Here is a 21,853-nt window from a genome sequence, read left to right as displayed (position 1 = left end):
CAGAATCCCCCACCAAAAAAATAAGAAACTTCTCCTTCCATCCCCAGCAAGTATATTCAACATTAACAACTTATCACTGTCTCTTAAAATACAACCAAATACATCTTCCTTCCATGCCTCACCCCATTTTCTATAGGCTCATCTCTAAATCCTCAGCAATCCTTATTAATCAGCAAAGGTCCAGTAAAACTTAACAGAAATACCTAACAACAAAAGTATATAGTCCCCCTCTCCATTTAAACAAAATCCCCCTAATCCCTCTCTTTAATAAGCAAAAGCTAATCCCAATTAACAATTAAACATTACCAAAAAATAAAAACTATTAAACATTATCAGAAATAGCAACCCCTTATTTATATATCAAAAATAGTAACATAAATATTGCAAACTAATCCATTACACCCAGTTGAACATTTCCAAAAAAACCTATCCAGTCAAAATAACCATTAAACATCACCAGAGATACCCATTATTTAACCATAATCACGTAAACCAATTTTGCATTTTTTCTTCTTCCTCCCAACAACCCTTAGGTCCCATGAATAAAATTCTGACTGCTGCTTTCCTCTATCTTTGTCTCTTTTCTCAAAATTCTTGTCAACTTTATCCAAGTCCATTTATAACTTCAGTGTAGTAACTCCAGTAGATCTGTTATATTCCAATTTAAAAAGGTAATCCACATCACTCTTTTGATACATTATTTGTATGTCTTTTTTTATTTTTAAATGATCATCCAATTCCATTTGTAAATCCAGTCTTTCTATCTTTTCCTTGTGGGTTATAATTTTTAAGTCCACCTTAAAGTCCATTTCAGTTATATTCAAAGGGACTTGTTCCTCTTTAAAAACACTTTTTGGTTCCAGTATAGAGTTAAATAACTCAAGCACTTCTTAGACCCACGTATCAAATGTTTCCTTTAAAGTAACCATCTGGTACCCTCTTGTGATCAACCTTCAAAGTCTTGTTATCAGCTCAGGATTTAAACAAAGAATTTTTCCCACATGAGAGGGAATCTTAATCTTTCTAAGTAACTTCAAAGACTTTCTTTAAATCAATTTCATCCGAATCCTTAGTGTTAAAAACTTCCAAAAACAACATTATAATCACCCTTTTGCTGTATATTGCAAAACATAAAGATTTTACAAAGCTGCCATTATCCAGATAATTAATAAAAAGTTTGAATAATGCTGGTCCCGAGACCAATCCCTATGGAACCCCATCAGTTACTGTTCTCTAACTTGATGTACAGCCACTAATGCTGACTCTATGAGTGCTATTAGTCAGCTAGTTGTGGCCCCATCTTATTGTAGTGCCACCAAAACAACACTTCATTTCTCAATGAGAATGTCATATGAAATTTTGTCAAAGGCTTTGCTGAAATCAAGGTAGATTATATTCACTGCATTCCCCTTGTCTACTAGAGTATTTATCCTGCCAAAAAAGATGACAAAGTTGGTCTCATGTCATCGGTTTTTAACAAAACCATATAGGCTCTTAGCAGTCATGGCACTGTCTTCAAGATCCTTACAAATGGACTGCCAGAGAGCTAGTGTGGTGTAGTGGTTAAAAGTTATGGACTAGAAGTTGGGAGACAATGAGTTCCAAACCTCCTTTAGGCACAAAAGCCAGTATCTTCTGCCAAACCTAGAAGAACACCCCTCCCCCCGTCTTTCTATCTACCTGCTGTGGCTTCTTTTATAGTTCTTTCTTTTGAAATCTGTGTGCAGCCTGCAGGTGATTCTAAGGAGTTTAAACTTCCAGTTTTTTCTGCAACTGCCTACTTGCCTAAATTGTGCACCTGACAGACCATTACAAAGCAAAAACTTTGACCTTGATAGTTGCACAAGACATTTTTCTGTTTCAGGATGGTTCCTACCTCCACGTGGATACAGCTTATTTTTGTGGTAAACTTAATGTCAGCCTCCGTTTCTGTTCAAAAAATTTTCTCTTCTCTTTTTCTTTTGTTTTCTAAAGCAGCCTGTGTACAGGAGAAAGAGAATTATAAGGAGCACAGTGTAGCACTGTTGCAAACAGCCAAATATGAAGTGGATAAAGAGAAGTTTGGAGATCAAGAGGCACCAAAAAGGAATGAGAAAACCTGTGAAATAGATGGAAGGCAGAAATCATTTTCATCTGGAGGCACTGAAGCCCATGTCATCACAGATGAAGAGTGTGGAGAGGGCCTTGGTGAGAACAGTGACTTTATGAAGCATGAAAGAATCCACAATGAGCAGAAACCATATGTATGTGTGGAGTGTGGAAAGAGCTTCTGTCAGAGAAGTCAGTTTAGGATACATGAAAGAATCCACACAGGGGAGAGACCATTTAAGTGTACAGAGTGTGGAAAGGGCTTTAGTGTGAGAGGTCATCTTACAAATCATGAAAGAATTCACACAGGGGAGAAGCCCTTTAAGTGCATGGACTGTGGAAAGAGCTTTAGTCACAACAGTGCCCTTTCTCGTCATGAAAGAGCCCACACTGGGGAGAAACCCTTTAAGTGCATGGACTGTGGAAAGAGCTTCTGTCACGGAGGTAAACTTAGGATACATGAAAGAATCCACACAGGGGAGAAACCATTTAAATGTATGGAGTGTGGAAAGGGCTTTAGTATGACAGGTCACCTTGCAAATCATGAAAGAATCCACACAGGAGAAAAGCCCTTTAAATGCATGGACTGTGGCAAGAGGTTCAATCAAAATAGTAGTCTTATGACACATAAAAGAATTCACACAGGGGAGAAGCCATATCAGTGTCTGGAGTGTGGCAAAAGCTTTAGTCACAACAGTGCTCTTACTCGTCATGAAAGAACCCACACTGGGGAGAAACCTTTTGAGTGTATGGACTGCGGAAAGAGCTTCAGTCAAAATAGTAGCCTTATGACACATAAAAGAATTCACACAGGGGAGAAGCCATATCATTGTCTGGAGTGTGGTAAAAGCTTTAGTCACAACAGTGCTCTTACCCGTCATGAAAGAACCCACACCGGGGAGAAACCTTTTGAGTGCATGGACTGTGGAAAGAGCTTCAGTCAGAATAGCAGCCTTATGACACATAAAAGAATTCATACAGGGGAGAAGCCATATCAGTGTCTGGAGTGTGGAAAGAGCTTCTGTCAGAGTGGTCAATTTATGATGCATAAAAGAATCCACACAGGATAGAAACTAAGTTCATGGTGCATGGATACAGCTTTAGTCAGGTAGTAATTGTGAAACAAAAGAACACAAGATAAACCATCTGAATACCTGGAGTACAGAAGGAGATTAAGTAGGAGCCTTTGCATAAAATGAACCATGCAAGGGAGAAATATTTAAATGTGTAATATGTGGATTGATGTTACTGCACATTAGATAATCAGTGTAATCATATAAATGCATGGAGTGAGGAAAGAGTTTTAAAAGGACTATAGGTAGTCCTCGACTTATGACTATTCGTTCAGCAACCATTCAAAGTTACGATGGTGCTGAACGAATGGTGGTTACGACTAGCCTTGGAGTTACAGCCGTCCCAGCACCCCCCATGGTCACATGATTGTAATTGAATTCACATGATTGCCATTTGCAACCTTCCTTTCCTGCTTCCCCAGTGGGAAGCTGGTAGGGAAGACTGCAAGTCACTGGGATAAGTCTCCCCACCCTTGCGCAGTCCCTCCCTCCCCCACCCAGCAGCAGCCACTTACCTGCCTGCCAGCCTGTGATTTGCAACTTCCTGCCAGCTTCCCCACTGACTTCGGTAGGAAGTTGCCTCGCCTAATGACCATGGGATTCAATTAATGATGGCAATTGGGACTGCAGGGATTGCTGTCACTAAGCAATGCGGTTGTACTTTATGACTGCATCGCTTAGTGATGGAAATTCTAGTCCCAGTTGATGTAGGTTGAGGACTACCATAATCATTTACATTCCGTAAAAGAAGCCAGTTTGGACAAGCCATGTGAAAGTGGCACATGGAAAGGTGTGATTGAAAATTCATTGGGAACATAAGAAAACCAGACCACATTCATGGTTTTCAAAATATTTGTTCTGACCTCTTCACCCAGCACATTAAACTATTATGATTAGATTTTGCATGTTGCCAGTCTGAGAAAAGGTGTTCTTTTAAGGGAACTTTTTATTACCTCAAGTGAAATTTGGAAACATAGTTTGTTCTAGTCTCCCTGTCCTTAGCCATGGCTCTGTGTGTTCTTTGAGTGGATTAACTCATGGTTAACTATCCCTTCTGGCCTCCAAATACAGAACCAAGAATGTTTAAAACCTTTTAAACATTCAGGGGTTTTATAAGGTTGCTGTGTGATTAGTTGAGCTTCCCCAATATCTATACAATGTTCTACTGAACTGGTTAAAACCAGTTGAGAGATGAATATTTCTGGAAATTCATCCAGCGCCTTTTTTATTTCTTCCTGTTGAGTCTGGGTCAATTCAGCATTCATGTGGATTTTTTCTTGTGAGGATTGAAGTATTACATCCCAGGTTTGTCTAATAGTTTGGGTTCTCTTTCCCTCAGGACTAGTAGGGCTGTTCCAGGCTCTGTTCTGTCATACCATTTTTGTAATAAATTTGCTTGATACATTTTCCTTTTTCCTCCTTCCAGCTCAATCTGATAATTTACAGGACCAGTTATTTTCCTGACTATATAATTATATGATTATGTAATTTATTTTCTGAGCTAAGTAGTAACAATAGTACTTGTTCCTCCTCTTCAAATTGTTTTGGCTTCACCCTTTATCATACTGCTTTTTCTGTTTTTCCATAGCTATCACTAGATGTTCTTGGGCGTGCTGTCCTAACACCTTTAATTTATTTTGCTGGATGAGTGTATATTCAATTAAATTCTTAAGGCATTCCAATTTTTCCACTCCATCCCTCTTTGATAACGTTTAATATCTCTCCTTGGTTGCCTTCCAAACAGATCTTAATCAGTTTCACACTGAAAGCTTTTGTTGCTAGGGGCAGGAAATTTGGTCTTAAATGGGTGCATTGGTCAGAAAATATATTTTTTTATTACTGTTGTATTTGCGAAGGGTCGCTAAACAAGGTAGCTGCTAAATGAATGGCTGTATAAGCGAATAATAAAAAAGGTAGTCAAGTGTTCCAGTGTTTTGGGTCCTGACCTGACTGGCATACTTGCAAAGCATTCCCTTCAGCGTCTGATTCATTTAGTCAGGTCAACAGCCTGGAAATGATAAGGGCTTGTATGAATGCCCTTACTCCCTGAGTCTGTATATGGGTATTTAGGAAAGGCTGACTGAAAGTTAAACCCTTGATCTGTAAAGATCTCTCTCTTCAGTTATTTTCTTGGCAGTCATACTTTTAAGTGGTACAGCTTCTGGGTACCAGGTCACATAATCACAGACAACCAATATGTATTTGTTGTCTTTGCTGGACCTTGGTAGAGGAACTGCTATATCCATTGCTTATTTTAGGAAATGGAGTGGGAATTGGGGATCCTTTCCATTGGAACTGCATCCTGCTGTTTTTGGCTTAACTGACAGGACAGGATTCACAGTATTTATACACATCCTTGCTAATCCCTGGCCAACAGACAGGTATTAGCAGTACTGAAGTATCCAGTATCCAATACATAGTACAATTGCTACCAAAGTGTCCAGGACAAGGATCCTCATGTGTTATTTCTAATATTGCTTTCTGGTATTTCTAGGGGACTGCTACATGTTCTATCTGATTCTTGGTATAGGGATGACTCCTGATGCAGAATAACAACTCTGATTTCTCTTGAAATCTGGATAACCTTCCCCTATTTTGTGTCCTGGCTTTCTAAGCACCCCTTCAAGAGTTAGACACAGGTCAAGGGCACATGCAGTGCTAAGGGAAAGACTTGTTTCTGTGAGTTCCGACAGCAAGGCAGCAGGAGTCGGTGGAGTAAAAGGCAAAAAGCAAGGAAGCAGCAATTAGTCACGGATAAGCGCTTAACTGGGCGAAGGCGAATTCCAAGTCAAGCAGTCCAAAGTCAAGCCGAAGATTTATGATGTCAAATTGAGGAAGAGACGAGGTCTTTGTCAATTAACAAGCCAGGGTCGTAAAGAAGTGGATTCCAAGCAAGAGTCATGGTACCCGAAGCCAGATGCTGAAGTTGCTTCTAGCAATTGAAATCTGTTTCTGTGAGGCTTAAATCCCCTCCGTGCCAAGCATGCACAACTGCTGCCAATCTTTCCTTAATTTCTGCTGGTCAATTCAGCATCTTGCTACTTGCTTGCAAGTCGCACACTTCAGTGGGGTGCAGGGATCCTTGAAGGAATTACCTTAGGGTCTAAGTGAGTGCCTGAAGCAGCCCGAGTTGCAACTGAGTCTGACCCTGAGGGCATGACATCCCCCCACCTTCAACTGCCCCTTTACTGTGGATAATACCGTGGCTTTCCTGGGTAATACCGATGGAATTTGGAGACTAAACAAGGAGCATGAGCATCTGCAGCATCTTCCCACAAGTGTTCTTCTGGACCATTTTCAGTTAATGAGGTATTGTAATCGGCCTCTGTACCACCGAGAATCCAGAATTTGATCGACTTCATATTCCTCCATGATCTTCCACTATCACTGGTGAAGGTGGAGCAGGAGTGTCATGTGCAGGGTGTGGTGAGGCATCCAGAACTAGAAGGGAGCAGTGGAAAATGGGGTGAATCCGATAAGGTGATAGAAGCTGAAGCTTGTAAGCGACAGGGTTGATTTGTGCAATGATGGGAAAGGGAGTTATGAAATGTGCAGTTAATTTTCTTGTACGACCATGTAATGGCAGATTCTTGGTGGAGAGCCAGACCCTGTCTGTAACTCTTAATGGCGGTCCTGCTTGATGGTGTTGGTCTGCAGAATGCTTGTACCATTCCTTAGCAAGTTGCAGTTGGTCTCAGATAATCTCTTACACGGCCTGTAAATCTGAAAGTATTGTATCAATGGCTGGAAGTGAGGAAGATGATACAGGTGCCAGAAAGAATCAAGAGTGATAACTGTAGGTAACAAAAAATGGAGTTGGTTGTGTGGAAGCCTGTAGAGAATTATTATATGCAAACTTGGTGAGAGGTAGTAGCTGGGCCCATTTATCCTGCTGGGAACTAATATCTAATACGGCGTTGGCCCATTCTGCCTCTCCATCCAACTCCAGGTGAAAAGTGGTAGACAGATGTAATTTAACATCTAAATGGTTAAGCAAGGCCTTCCAAAACTTAGAAGTGAACTGGACACCCCAATCTGAGACTATACATGTGGGTAGGAAGCCTGAAGACCTGCTGCAAGAATAAAAGAGTGGGATCTCTGCCAGATGGAACCCCAACACGAATGAAATGTACCATCTGGGTGAAATGATCTGCTACCATAAGGATAGTGGTGAATCCTTGAGAATGGTGAAGATTGGTGAGGAGGTCCATGGAGAGGGCTTACCAAAGACCCAAGGGCACCGGTAGGGGCTGTAACAGACCGGCAGGTTTACCAGACACATTTTTTGCCTGGTGGCACATTGAACAGGTGGTACCACTGCACTTCAGCCTTGATGTGCAGCCACGAAAAATCTCAGGTAATCAGGTGAAGGGTTTTGTGTAGGCTGAAATGTTCAGCTGCTGGAGACTTATGGGTTAATTGTAAAATTTCCTTATGTAGGTCCCCTGGGGGAAAATAGACATGCCCGCAATGACATAGGAGTCCATCTTCAACTGTAAACTGAGAGATAATTGACTGGTTTGAAGTAGTCTGAAGACTGCAAAGTTGCTTCTGAGCGAATGAGTCCCGCTCCTGCTGTTCACAAATATGAGAAGTTAAGAGAGTAGGGCCCAATGTGGTGGCAAAGATTTTTGGGTGCAGTATGGAGGTTACAGGCTGTTCCCCAGCCTTGGACCTGTAGTTTGATAATCATGAGAGTACATTGGCCCTTCTGTTGCAAGCCTGTGGTACATAGGAAACTACAAAGTTTAAATGTGCAAAGAAAAGTGACCAACATCTGTCTCTGATTTAGCTTGTGTTCTATGCATAAGTGTTCGAAGTTTCTATAGTCTGTTTGTACTTTGATCAAATGCTGTGCCCCTTCCAAGTGATGTCGCCAGGTCTCAAAGGCCTCTTTAATAGCCAGGAGCTCTTTTTCCCAAATGGTATAGTTAATCTCTGCTGAAGTTACTTTGCAGGAGTGAAAAGCACAAGGTAGAGGGGGATCGTATTCCCTTGGACCAAGAGATCAAAGGATCATGTAGCCGCAACCAAGATAGCCCCAGTACTAATGGAAATTCAATTGCTGGTGTAACCAGAAATTGTATTTGCTTCTGGTGCTGCCCCAAGTGCATGGTTACAGGAGTGGTAACATTAGGAATGGGACCTGAAACCAAGGGGCAACTCTCAACAGTCTCTACTAACACCAGCATCTTGAGAGAACATACAGGAAGGGCCACTTGGTCCACAAATGCAGTGCTTATAAAGTCACAAGAAGCCCCAGAGTCAGTGGTTGCAAAAGTCTGAACAGGGTTATGATGGAAAACTGCAGTTCAACTGGAACTGAGGTGGATAAGTTGTAGAGTATGACAGGCTCATAATATTTGCCCCCAGATTCAACATCTGAGACTGTCTGTACCCCTCCCTTCACAAAATACAGATGCACTAAGGGCCTTCTACTTCCCATATCCGCAAGACCTTGAACAGCTACCTGTAATGACCAGCAATACACAGTTCCCAATGAAAGCAACTCTCCTTGGTACCATTGTAGATTCAAAGGAAAGTTTGTTTATTTAGGACTGGTATACAGGTCAAGAGCATTGCTGAAACTGAACCCCATGCGCGCCAAAAGTTACACATCTCTTTTTCCCCTTGCACCTCTCTCCTTCCTTTTTTCAGGTTGTCTTGTGCCCGTCGCTGGTAATCCCTTTCTTGCTCCTCAGGTTGCCTCGCGCCCATCCCCGATGATCTCTTGGTCTCCTGCTGAGAAACTAGGCGATAGTCCCTTGGTGTCTACCAGCTCCCCCTCATCCTCTTAGCATTTGAATGGCAGGACTGAAGCAAGCAAGCTAGCAGGATGGTTGCTTGATTGCAGAGGTTCTGACACTACCCCATTAACTTTGGCTGGGACCATGATTTGGTTTCCCAGGGATGTATGAATCATTATCAACATTCATTTTCTATTCTGGTTTCAACAGTCTTTTAGCAAATGCCCTCCTTCCAGTTATAACAGGTACAGTTCTCTCCATCCCCCCACTATTTTTGTCTGGGCTGAAGACTTTCACCCCTTTACCTTTCTCTTTGAACCCAGTCAGTTCTTTATTTTTGGAATTTCCTGGGACAAATTTCTACATCTCTCTTTTCTGTCTCTGTAGTACCCTTCAAGTTATCTTTTCCCTCAACTATGCCAACCCTTTGGCCAGTTTCTGAGTAGTGGTCTTGCACCCAAATTGTACATTGGTAGGAAGTACATTTAAGAATTGCTCTTGTATCACCTCTTCTATTATTTCATCCTTAGTCTTAGTCTTATCCTCTGACCACACCCAATTTCTACCCAAATCAGCCAATTTTGCCCATAATTCACATACCCCTTCCCTGGCATCATAGATAACATTTCTAAACCTTTGTTGGTATATGAAAGGAGTTACATCATGTTGGTATAGAATCACATTTTTAAGATAATGATAATCCATTGCCTCTCTGGCTAGAAGACTGGTATAGGCTCCTACGGCTCTTCCTGTTAAACTACCCACCCAGGGGCCACCCAGGCCACCCATAAAAGATGCAGCAACTTGCTCAAACGTTGTAAAAAATGCTTCAATCTTTTCATCCTCTGTTAACCTTGGCATTTTTATATTTTGGAGACTAGCTCCCCTCCCTAGCTGTTCAGTAGCCATTGAAAGGGAAGAGACCTCTCTCTGAGCCTGAGCTCCCTTTATTAGATTCAGCAACCCTCTAAACTTTTCTCTGTGTACAGTGGAACCTCGGTTTACGAACTTAATTCGTTCCGTGACTCTGGTCACACCCCGAATTGGTCACAACCCGAAGGAAATTTCCCCATAAGGTTCAATGTAATTACTGTTAATCTGTTCTGGCGTGGAGGACAGGGAGGTGGCTATTGCTTGGAGGGAGAGTCCCCCTCCCTACGACCACGTGTCGGGCGGAAAATGGCCGCGGACCACGTGTTGGGCGGAAAAATGGCCGCGGACCACGTGTCAGGGGCGGAAAAATGGCCACGGACCACGTGTCAGGTGGAAAATGGCCGTGGACCACGTGTCGGGTGGAAAAATGGCTGCGGACCACGTGTCAGGGGCGGAAAATGACCGTGGACCACGTGTTGGGCGGAAAAATGGCCGCGGACCGTGTCACGGGAGGGAAAATGGCCGCATATCCTGTTCGTACCCCGAGGCGGAGTTCGCAAACCGAGGTAAATTTTTGTGGCCGGAGCTGGTTGTAACCCAAAAAGTTCGTTAACAGAGGCGTTCGTAACCCGAGGTACCACTGTACCTCCCTCTCATGCTTTTCCCATTCCAAGTGATCCTTCCACCCAGCCTCCCTCAAATCCACTTATCTTTCTTGATTAACCAAGCCCTTTCTTCCTAATGTTGCATTAGCATTTCTGAATGATATTAGCCCAAGAATCAGGATCTAATTCCTTTTTTTACTACTTTTGTCTTAACACTAGGCTGAGGCTGGACAGTTGCTTTCACAGTTGCTTAGTACCCATAGGAACAGCAGTACCCTCAGTCTCTTCCATCGCTGATTGCCTAGTTAAAAGCTCTAGTTTGTCGTCTTGCTTCTGAGGCCAATATGCTGGCCAGTGCTTGCAGATCCTCATGGACCAGTTTCTCTCCCTCTAACAGCCAATTCTTTTTTCCTTTTCATTCACAACACTTACAGGTCTCCTTGAGTCTGAGACAATCCCACAACTCTGCCACCACTTCTTGTGGGTTCTTTTCTTGAACCACCAATAACCAGACTGACCCAGGCTCAACAGACAAAAAGCACTGGAAACTTGGACAGTTGGTTGGGTTTTTGTATCTCCCTTCAGTGGCTGGGGGAGACTTTTATTTTTCAGAAGGGAGGCTTACAAATCAAAAAGGAATTGTAAATTATAAATGCCTAGTTCAGAAATTAATCCTAATAATAAAACTATTTTCTATTTTAACTATTTTCTGTAAGCTCTTTATCTACACTGTATTCCTTAAAGTCCAATTTCACTATACTGTAATTTCATATCTTTCTATTCTATATCTCCAATATATTTGTTTATTGCTGACTTCTATATTTCTGTTGTCTTAATCCTGGTATAACCCTATGGTCATTCAGCATAGAGCTATATCCCTTTTTCTACAGAATTTGATATGTCTCACACCCTTTTTAGTTTCTGTTTTCTATTTCTGTTCTGTCAAAGTCTTTACTTTTTCTTCATGTTTTTTGCTTGTTTGTTCTTGGCTGGGCTACTTGATTCTTCTCCTCTTTGGAATCTTGGCTCTACCTGAGGGAAAGAATTTGAAGAACTTTTCCCTCACACCAGTTCTGAGGGAAGAGAAAAATGCCTGTCTCTCCCCAGTGTCTCAGCTGCTGCCTCCTATCTCATCAGGGCCGTCTATCTTTTAGTTTGGCTGTTTATTTGACTTGTGGGCTTTGACTCGGTTTATTCAGCCTCTTCCTCATGAGGCCTGTGGCAACATAAACGCAAACTTTACATCTGAACATCAACTTATGGAGAACATTAAACTCATTTGACTATACAATAGAAATCAGAAGATGGAGAAATACAGTCCATTCATCCAGGATACTTCCAGGTGGAAATTGTAAAAGGCTCTGAATTATAGGCATCAGATTACAGATTAAACTTGAAGAATTCAAGAGGGGAGGTGTAACAGATGAAGGACAATCAGAATACACTTAACTTACTGAAAAGAGTAAACTACAGATTGAATATATTTAATTTACTAAAAGGAGAACCCAAGAAGCAATGAGAAATGATAAAAATACATTGTGTAGAAGAAAAAGAAAACTCAGAATTTTAAAGAAAACATCCAAATTGTTTTCAAAAACTAGCCAGGAAAGACTGAGGTGAAAACTTCAGAGAACAAGAATGATGTATAATGATTTGATACAGCCTTTCAACTATCAAGCAAGAAAGGACAAGGAAAGATACCTCAGTCATGTTGATAAATAGAGGGAAAAGAGCAAGAAAAGTAAAAATATGTTTTTGAGAAAGTCAGAAATTATAGGAGATTTTGCAAGTGAGAGATGACCTCTTAAAAGTAATTAAGGGACTTGCCTAATGGAAGGAAAGATGCCCCAGTCCCACCCCATACATACAAAAATATGTCAGAATATATCAACAAAATATTCCAACTATTAGCATCACAGTGGCTCACAAACCTACATGTCTGGTCTGTTGGAAAACTGAATTATAACTGGAGGATGATGGTATATCTGCCATTAACAACTCTCATTCCCAGCATGGTAACAAGAGCCAACTGAGAAAAGTGCTAGAGAATGGCATGCTGTAATTGATTTAGCCAATGTTTTTTTCTCAATTGCATTAGAAAAAAATGTTTTTTTGTATTATTATAAATACAAGTAGTACATTATATTATTTGGGTACAGTGGTATTTATACGTTATTGACTAGAGATTAACACTAATGTTTTAGATAACTTAAACCTTTAAAGATAAAGAAGTTTATATCAATATTAACTATGATTTCTAAAATGACAGTGTTGATAACCATAAAGTTCTTTAAATTTTACATCCAAAGCTAAATGTGGCGTTAATAAATAACTGCAAAATACATCAAACTATTTGTTATACAATAAAGGTTTCTGTCTTAAGCTTTATACTTAGTACTAAGGTCTCCACTGAATTGTTACTTCTTATAATTTGTACATATTAAAGAAAAAAATAAAAAAGAGATAAAATGAATGACCAAAAAAAGTTTTTAAAAAAGAAGCTATTTGGTTTCTGACTTCCCCCTTTTTATGCCTCTGCCAATCTGTAGTATTTATAAGCATTTAGGCCCCTTTAAAAGCCGTACTGTGTTTATATTTGCCATGCTGCATTATACATACTGTTGTAATAAGGGAACAAGGCTTAAGGGTTGAACCAGCCCTTCTCTGAAGTCCTTCAGTTCTGAGGTAGCCTTTCTGTGGGTGAACAGCAACTGGAAAAGGAGGTCTTCTCCTGCCACCGCCACCACCCACTATAAACTGGTTTCTCCCTTCCCCACCAGCCCCCTGGGGAACCAGGAGGGCATAGAAGGGGATATCCTTGCCCCACCCTGGGTCTGGTCAAACACCAAAGTGTTGGAATATTTTATTTGCTTGCAATAATATTTAAAGTAGCATAAAAGACTGTTAATGAGCTAATGGGTTGTAGTAAGCAATAGTAACGCTATTTTCATAAAGGAAGAACTAACTCTGCCATTTCGGACCCTCCCTTAGAGCCTGCTTCCTTTAAAGGTAAGAATATCATCTGCCTGTTGCTGTGCCTGCTTCCAAGTGGCCTCTAGAACTTCCCACACAGCACAGTGAAGACAATCCATCCCATCTCCTTCATTGCTTTCTGCTCCCCTTTTACCCAAATTCTGCAGGCATTTATTACATTAGTTGTAGGTCCACCATGCTCAACCGCCTCCAGTATGACTCAGAGAGTGTTCTGCACTCTCTTCTTGGTGACTTTTCTCCCCCAGAATGGAATTGTCTTCAAATCCTGTTTGTGATGCCAAATGCACTGGCATTAGTGGCCAATAGCTTCTGGGATTCAAAGAACAATAGGCCCAAGTCAAGGGTGAATACCAAAGAGGCTTTTTTGAATACAGGTAATACCCGGGTTAAGAACACCCAGTTTACGAGCGACCCATAGTTAAGAACAGAGCCTATTGTAGCAAAGTTAAATACAGAAGGTCCCCTACAAACGAACTTTCAAGTTGTGAACTTTGGCTGATGTGAACAAGATGGAACTGGAAGTTGGAACCAGAAGTTGGCCCAGAAGGCAGGAGAAAGCGCACTGAAAACTAACCCTTTCCTGCCATCTCCTGACTTCTGGTGCCGACTTCTGGTCTTGACTTCTCATATGGTCGGTTGTGTTTGGTGTGTGGCAACTGCAAATTGCTTAACTGCAAATGTCTGCAATTAAGCGCAAGAGTCCTGAAAGGGGGGGGGGGGGGTAGCTTGAAGAAGTGGCAATCCATTATGATGCTCACGAAGATGGAGATATTGAAGAAAATGAGATGGGGGAAAAAGATGGCGAATGTGGCATGTTCCTACGGCATGAATTGTTCCACCATTGGAATGATAACTAAGAACAAGGACAAGATCATGGAACATGTGAAAAATTCAGTACCTATGCAATCCACAATAATATGTAAGAGGAGAGGAAAAGTAATGGAAGAGATGAAGGTGCTGCTTGGCATGTGGATCGAAGACCAGCATCAGCGACGTGTGCTGCTTAGCCTAGTGATGATCCAGGAGAAGGTTAAGAGCTTATTCCATGACTTACAACAGAAGGCCAGTGAAGGTGCTGCTGAAGAGGCGTTTGCTGCAAGCCATGGGTGGTTCCATCACTTTAAGGCTCATATGAATCTTCATAACATGAAAGTCAGTGGTGAGGCAGCAAGTGCAGACAAGGCTGTAGCCAAGGAGTTCCCAGAAACCCTCAAGGAGATCATCGAGGAAGATGGTTATTTGCCCCAGCAAATATTCAGCGTGGATGAAACAGGGCTTTATTGGAAGAAAATGCTGGACAGAATGTACATTAGCAAGGAGAAGACCTTCAAAGGGCTTCAAAGCTGCGAAGGATAGGCTAATTGTGCTGCTAGGTGTCAATGCTTCTGGTGACCTGAGCCTAAAACCACTGCTAGTCTACCACTCTGAGAACCCACGAGCTCTCAAGAACATCTCAAAAAGCTCACTTCCTGTTGTGTGGAAGGCTAACAAGATAGCTTGGGTCACCCTTGTCATCTTTGAGGACTGGTTTTTCCACTATTTCATCCCAAAGTGGAGAGGTACTGCCACACAAAAAAATTGAGTTCAAGATTCTGCTGATACTGGATAATGCCCTGGCTCATCCTCCTTACTTGGACGATTTCCATCTCAATGTGAAGGTTGTGTATCTGCCTCCCAACACTACCTCCCTCCCGCAGCCGATGGACTAGGGAGTGATAGCAACCTTCAAAAAATACTATCTTCAGCGCACATTTAGGCAGGCAGTCCAGGTAACCGAAGTGGACTCACAGATGACCTTGTGCCAGTTTTGGAAGTCCTACAACATCTACAAGCCCATCAAGAACATCGATGCAGCCTGGTGTGAGGTTACCCCTGCGAACATGAACAGGATGTGGAAACGTCTGTGCCCTCAGTTTGTTCAAGACTCTTTCAGGCTTGAGGTGGCAGAAAAAGAGTTGCAGGCTGCTATCAGCAACTTGGTTGCACTGAGCAAGGAGCTTCAGCTTGACCTGGAGGAGGGGGACTTTCATGAGCTGCTAGCTGCATAGACAGAGGACCTCTCCAGTGAAGACCTCATGGAGTTGGAGAAGCAGTGAAAACAAGACGAAGAGGAAGAGGAAGAGGAAGGGATCAAACCAATGAAGTGGTTCCAGACCAAGGTGATGGCAGAGGGGTTCAGCTTGAGAAAGCGCTATCATTGTTTGAGATGCAGGACCCTAATGTGGAGCACTTCACCTAGGTGTCTGCAGCTGTCCATGATGCAATCCAGTGCTACAGTGGCATTTATGAGAAGAGGAAGACCACCACACAAAGTTCACCAGACCACTTTTTCAGGAAGATGGAAAAAACTATAGAGGATGAGTCTACGCCATCGCCGCGCCTATGCCGTCACTGCAAGTGCCTATGCCACTTATGTCAGGTGCAAATTGCGTTTTTTTTTTTTTTTGCTTGATGGACTTACGAACAAAACAGACTTACGAACAGCCTCTTGGAACACAGTCTGTTTGTAAATAGGGGACTGTTTGTACACAATGATTTGAGTTAAATTCACAATGTTTTAATTACACAATACTACTTATACAGTATTATACAATAATACTGTTCCAGCTTATATACAAATTCAGCTTAAGAACAGACCTTGGGAATGGAATTCGTTCTTAAACTGGGGACTACCTGTATATGAGAGTTGCAGAGGAGAAAGATAAGATGTCCTTTCATCTTATCAGAAACTCCTAGAATGACAGTAAATGGGTCCCCTGGATCTGGCTGATGGCTGCATAACAATTTTCTGGGTCTTCAAGTCAATGCTGAGGTTCAAAGCGTCTGGGGTCTTTTGCCACCTTTTAAGAGTTTTTAAAAAGAGAATACAAACAATATTTAATACCTGAAGTTAGAACTACCACATATTTTTTAAAGTGTGACACTGGTGCTAGTGGGGTTTTTTGTGTTACACTGGTTGCCAGTATGTTTCCTGGTGTGATTCAAGATACTGGTTATCACTTATAAAGCTGTACATGTCATGGGACCAAGCTATTTGAGGGACCACTTATCTCCCATGGTTTCTGACCAGGGGCTACAAGCCAACAGAGTTGATACTCCCTGGGTTTCCTTGATTAAGCAGTGTCATCTATCAGGACCCAAGAAATGTGCCTTCTCTGTTGTAGCACCTGCCTTCTGGAATGAGGTACCCGCCCCAAGATCCAATGTGATTCCCATCCTGATGGTGTTCTAGAATGCCTTGAAGATCTGGCTGTCCTCCCAGGCCTTGGGTTAAGATGGATGGGGCCCCTTGTTGGATGTGTTTTGCATGTGTTTGTGTTGTATGACTGGATTCCCATCCATCTTTTTAATGTATTTTGTACTGTATTTTTATCATTTTATCCTGTGTGAGCTGCTGAGTCAGGCAGCACCAACATCAAAATCATCATCATTGTGAGAAAAAGTTGATCATACCACCACACCTTATTTCTTCCATGGTTACACTACAGATGGCCAGTGTATGAGAACGCATTATCCTGCACAGAGGATGCTATATAAGCAAACTGCAGTGTTTCATAAATTATTTCATTTTTATCTTTTATTTGCCAGGATAGTATAGACTGTAGAATGCCAATCTGTCTCCCCAACTTTGGGGAGGGGGAGGATGCCAGGGAGATGCCATCTGAATTTTTTTTTTTTTTTTAAATCTGCGCTCAGTCATTACCGACTCTGCAGTGACTGCTTGGACAAGTCCTTGCAGTTTTCAAGGCAAGGTGTTTCGGAAGTGGTTTGCCAGTGCCTCCTTCCTAGAGCAGAGCCCAGCTGGCGAGCGCAGGAGGCGGGGTTTCCATTGCTTCGCACCCTTTTCAGGCGCGCACATTTTTTTTTCACAGTTACCGGCAACTGCTCCTGACTCCTTTTGCAAGGCACCGCCAGCGTTTTTCCTCCCACCGGAGTGAGAGTACCCATTTATCTACTCACATGAGTTTTCGAACTGTTGGGTTGACAGGAACTGGGGAGGAAGCAGGAACTCACCCTGTTAACATGAAGGCTGGACTTGAACCGCTGAAGCGTCGACCATTTCTGGCCGGCAACTTTCAGCGTCATTAAACTGCTGCGCCACCACATCCCCCATCTGAAATATAGGTGGTAGCAAAAATAAGTGCCAAACAGCTACTCCAGCACAGAAGGACACAGCCAGGATATATACTGTAAACCCAGAAGACTTCTGGGAGAGTTTGAGATCACCAGCTTTTTATCCTATGAGCCCAGCTGACCCACTGCAACAAAACATGTGTCAAAATCACTATCACAAATCCATTAGAAATGTTAATCTTCAATAATCATTATATTATAAAAATCTAAAAAAGCCAATCGGAACTGTTTGAATTCCTACACCTGAGAAACATCTTAAGCATGACCCTTTTCTTCCCTCTAAATACCATCAGTTGTGAACGTTATGTCACTGTCGGCAAAAAATACCTATTTCCTATTTCACTCTTTTTGTACTCTAGGCATTTATACGATTACTCTCCAGTGTGGATTCTTCTATGACAAATTGTTATGCAAGCTCTTCTCATAGCATGCATTTGTTTTTCTAACCCACTCAACTCCTGTAATTCTGCATCATTATGGTGAGAGGGTCTTCCTGGGAGGGAAGAGCAAAGAGGACTGGGAGTGTATGCCAAGGATATACATTCCCAGAAGGACCACTGAAAAGTGTAAAGGTTATCCCAGCTGCCCAGTTAAAGCAAGCAGACACCTCTATAATGCAGCCAGATTAAAACCTTTGGGATGTCTAGTTGCTGATGTTGCCATGTATGAGAAAATCCAAAGCTGCAAAGGCAGAATTACAATGAAAAAATTGAACACAAGAAGTGTGAACACTATGGATTTCAGCTTAGTGAAAAATGAAATGAAACAACCTCAAGTCATCCCAGACATTCAGCAAATTGAAATGGACTGGAATTGAATACTGTCAGAAGATCATTCTGTTTACTACTCAGGACATGAAAAACAAAGCAGTTATGGCAGCTTTCATAATCAGGAAGGATATGGCAAACACAGTACTTGGATACAATGCAGTCAGTGACTTTAACTGATATTAAACTTTGCAGACAATATTTTAATATGAGTTTATGCTCCAACCACTGATGAAGAAGAGGTTAATGAATTTTATGGTCAAGTTCAGTGTGAAATTGACAGAATGTGTAAGCAAGACATGCTGCTTGTGGTTAGAGATTGAAATGCCAATGTCGGAAATAATAAGAAGGAAAACACAGCTGGACTATATGGCCTATGAAAGAGAAATGAAGCAAGAGAATATCTGTGCTAATATCTTTCTGCCAATCCAATGATTTCTTCATTACTAAGACAGTCTTCAGTAGACATCACCAGATGGAGTTCACAGAAATTAACCTGACTATATTATTGGTACAAGGAGGAAGTGCTCAGCTATAACAGCAAAGACACAGAGGCTGACTGTGAAGCAGATCAGACTGCTCATATGCAAGTTACAAGTCAAGCTAAAGTGGAAGAACAAAGCAAACCAATTTCCACAATATCATCTTGAGCACATACCATCATTTTCAAGGAGAACATCAGGAATAATTTTGAAATACTGAGCCTGAGTGATAGGGAACCAGAGGAACTGTGGAATGAAACTAAAGAAACTGGTAAGGATTAATTTGAAAAGAGACTGTTAAAGACAACCAGATTGTGTCATCATTTAAGAGAACTTTTTTCTAAAATGATGTATCATTGGTATATGACACCAGAGAAATTATAAAAAATGTACAAAGGTATTTCAAACCAGTGCTGGAAATGTGAAAAGCCATGAGGGGAAATTTTATCACACATAGTGGACTTGTGAGAAAGCTAAGACACTTTGGATACACATTCACACAATGATGCAAAGGATTATGAAGATTAATACTGCGAAGAAACCAGAATTCTTTTTATTAACCCTTATGGACAATGAATTAGAAAAGGCTCATGGTAGATTAATTTTGTATATGGCAACTGCAAGATTATTGTATGCACGATGGAAGAATACTGAAATTCCCACAGTGGAGGAATGAATTGTGAAAATGTCAGAATTTGCAGAAATGGTTTGGTCAGGGAAAAAATAAAAACTTCTGAAAGACTGGAAACCTTGTATGGACTTTTTGCTGAAAAAAGAAAGAAATGAAATGATTTATGGATTTGAAGATTAAGAAAGCCATGGATTAAATGAGAGGCTGAAAGTACTTGTATAACATCTAAGAAGGAGGGATAAGATTGTAATTATCTGTTGAAAAGAAGGTCAGAAGTCATTCATATATTTTTTAACTTTAGTTTTTTTTAATTTCTTGCACTTTTTCCTTTCATTTCTTTCAATTTGTCTTTTATTCTACCAAAAAATTCTTAATAAAGTAAAAAAAAAGTAAAGGAACAAGCAGTCAAGAAATACGCCGCACACTAGCACTTGAAGAGTAGAGTAGCAATGAAGGCTTTGAAAAAGATGCCGTGACACGTCCATAAAGATCAAAATTGTGCAGGCAATCGTTTTCCTGTGACACTCCATGGAAGTGAAAGCTGGACTCTGAAGAAGCAAGATTAGAAAGAGTATTGATACTTTTGAACTCTGTTGTTGGGGAAGATTCATGAGAATATCCTGAATAGCCAAGAAAACAAACAAATGGATCATACACAAGTTAATCAGAGTTCTTGAAATACAAATGATCATGTCTTCGACTAGCTCTCTGTAGTGCTGGGAAAAGTGGAAAGAAAAAGGATAAACAGTAGTAAGGTGGATGGACCTTAATTGCAACAGCAATGGGTGCACTTTGATCACTAAGAATTAACACAAACTTGATGGCAAATTGATCAAAGCTGCTCTTCCAGAAGCTTTTTCCACACCCCCGTTATCTACATGGTTTTTCTCCTGCATGGAACCTTTTATGATAAGATAACTGCTTGAACTGAAGCCTTTCCTCACTCCAGGCATGTATACAATTTCTCTCCTTTGTGGACCTTCTTATAGGATGTAAGACTGTTTGCATTGAAATTCTACCTATGCTCCAGGCTTATATCATTTTGTGCAGTCTGTTATGGCAGGCAAATATTTATATGGTTTCTCTCCCGTGTGGGTCCTCTTATGGGAAATCAGGTGACCACTCTGGCTGAAGCTCTTTCCATACTCAGTGCATTTATAGGGTTTCTCCCGTGTGGATTCTTTTATGTTTCATAAAACTACTGCTCCTACAGAAGCTTTTTCCACAGTCCAAGCATCTATAAGGTTTCTCTCCTGTGTGGATCCTTTTATGGTAAATAAGATTACTGCTTGGACTGAAACTTTTCTCACACTCCATGCATTTATATGGTTTCTCTCCTGTGTGGATTCTCTTATGTTGTGTAAAACTACTGCTACGACTAAAGCTCTTCCCACACTCTGCACATTTATATGGTTTCTCTCCTGTGTGGATCCTTTTATGGGAAGTAAGCCCACTACTCTCACTAAAGGTCCTTCCACACTCCACACATTTGTATGGTTTCTCCCCGTATGGATCCTTTTATGTATCGTAAGATTACCTCTCTGACAGAAGCCCTTTCCACACTCCACACATTTATACGGTTTCTCTCCTGTGTGGATCCTTTTGTGGGAAGTAAAGCTACTGCTTTCGCTGAAACGCTTCCCACACTGTGTACATTTATATGGTTTCTCCCCAGAATGAATTCTTTTATGTTGCATACAAGTACTGCTGTGGCTGAAGCTCTTTCCACAGTCTGTGCATTTATATGGTTTCTCTCCTGTGTGGATCCTTTTATGGGAAGTAAAGCTACTGCTCTCGTTGAAGCTCTTCCCACATTCCACACATTTATATGGTTTTTCCCCTGTGTGGATCCTATTATGTTTCATAAGGCGACCTTGCTGACGAAAGCTCTTTCCACACTCCAGACATTTATATGGTTTCTCTCCAGTGTGAATCCTTTTATGGGAATTAAATCCACTGCTATCACTGAAACACTTTCCACAGTCTGTACATTTATACGGTTTCTCCCCAGGATGGATCCTTTTATGGGTATTAAGTCCGCTGCTGTCACTGAAGTTCTTTCCACAGTCTATGCATTAATATGGTGTCTCTCCTGTGTGGATTCTTTTATGTTTCAAAAGGCTATTCTTCATACTGAAACGCTTTGTACAGTATGTGCAATTATATGGTTTTTCCCCAGTGTGCATCCTTTTATGTATCATAAGGTGGCTACTCACACTGAAGCTCTTTCCACACTTCTCGCATTCATATGGTTTTTCTCCTCTATGGGTCCTTTTATGGAAAGTAAGGCCACTGGTCCTACTTAAGCTCTTTTCACACTCAACACATTTATGTGGTTTTTCTTTTGTGTGAATTTTCTGGTACAAAATAAACAGCTCTTTCTTACTGAAATCCTTTCCATATTCATAGGGTTCCTCCTCTTTAAGGGAAATAAGGTGACTGTTCAAATTGAAATTCTT

General features: G+C 41.3%; 1 protein-coding gene and 1 pseudogene across 8 annotated transcripts in view; one reads left to right on the top strand and one right to left on the bottom strand.

Annotated features, from left to right (window-relative positions):
• The window catches only part of LOC103052576 (zinc finger protein 263-like), a 32,322-nt gene that overhangs the window by 5,756 nt on the left and 4,713 nt on the right, over positions 1-21,853 (top strand). For 5 of the 8 annotated variants that reach the window (XM_088129563.1, XM_088129561.1, XM_088129566.1 and 2 more), the window contains one exon: positions 1,975-13,335. The exons of 1 other annotated variant lie outside the window; for it this stretch is intronic. In XM_088129563.1, the coding sequence (XP_087985689.1) occupies positions 1,975-3,158 (1,184 nt within the window). In that variant the 3' untranslated portion in view covers positions 3,159-13,335. Of the gene's footprint in view, positions 1-1,974; positions 13,336-21,853 lie in introns of those variants that run through there. 2 more of the 8 variants (XM_088129567.1, XM_088129565.1) reach the window with 2 other exon arrangements.
• On the bottom strand, positions 16,842-21,755 carry LOC148213943 (uncharacterized; annotated as a pseudogene).

The sequence above is a fragment of the Python bivittatus genome, unplaced genomic scaffold, assembly GCF_059951505.1.
Source record: "Python bivittatus isolate LINGU-HERP-01145 unplaced genomic scaffold, Pbiv_v1 ctg000810_np1212, whole genome shotgun sequence".
NCBI lineage: Eukaryota > Metazoa > Chordata > Lepidosauria > Squamata > Pythonidae > Python > Python bivittatus.
This window is presented reverse-complemented; position numbering and strand designations above follow the sequence as displayed.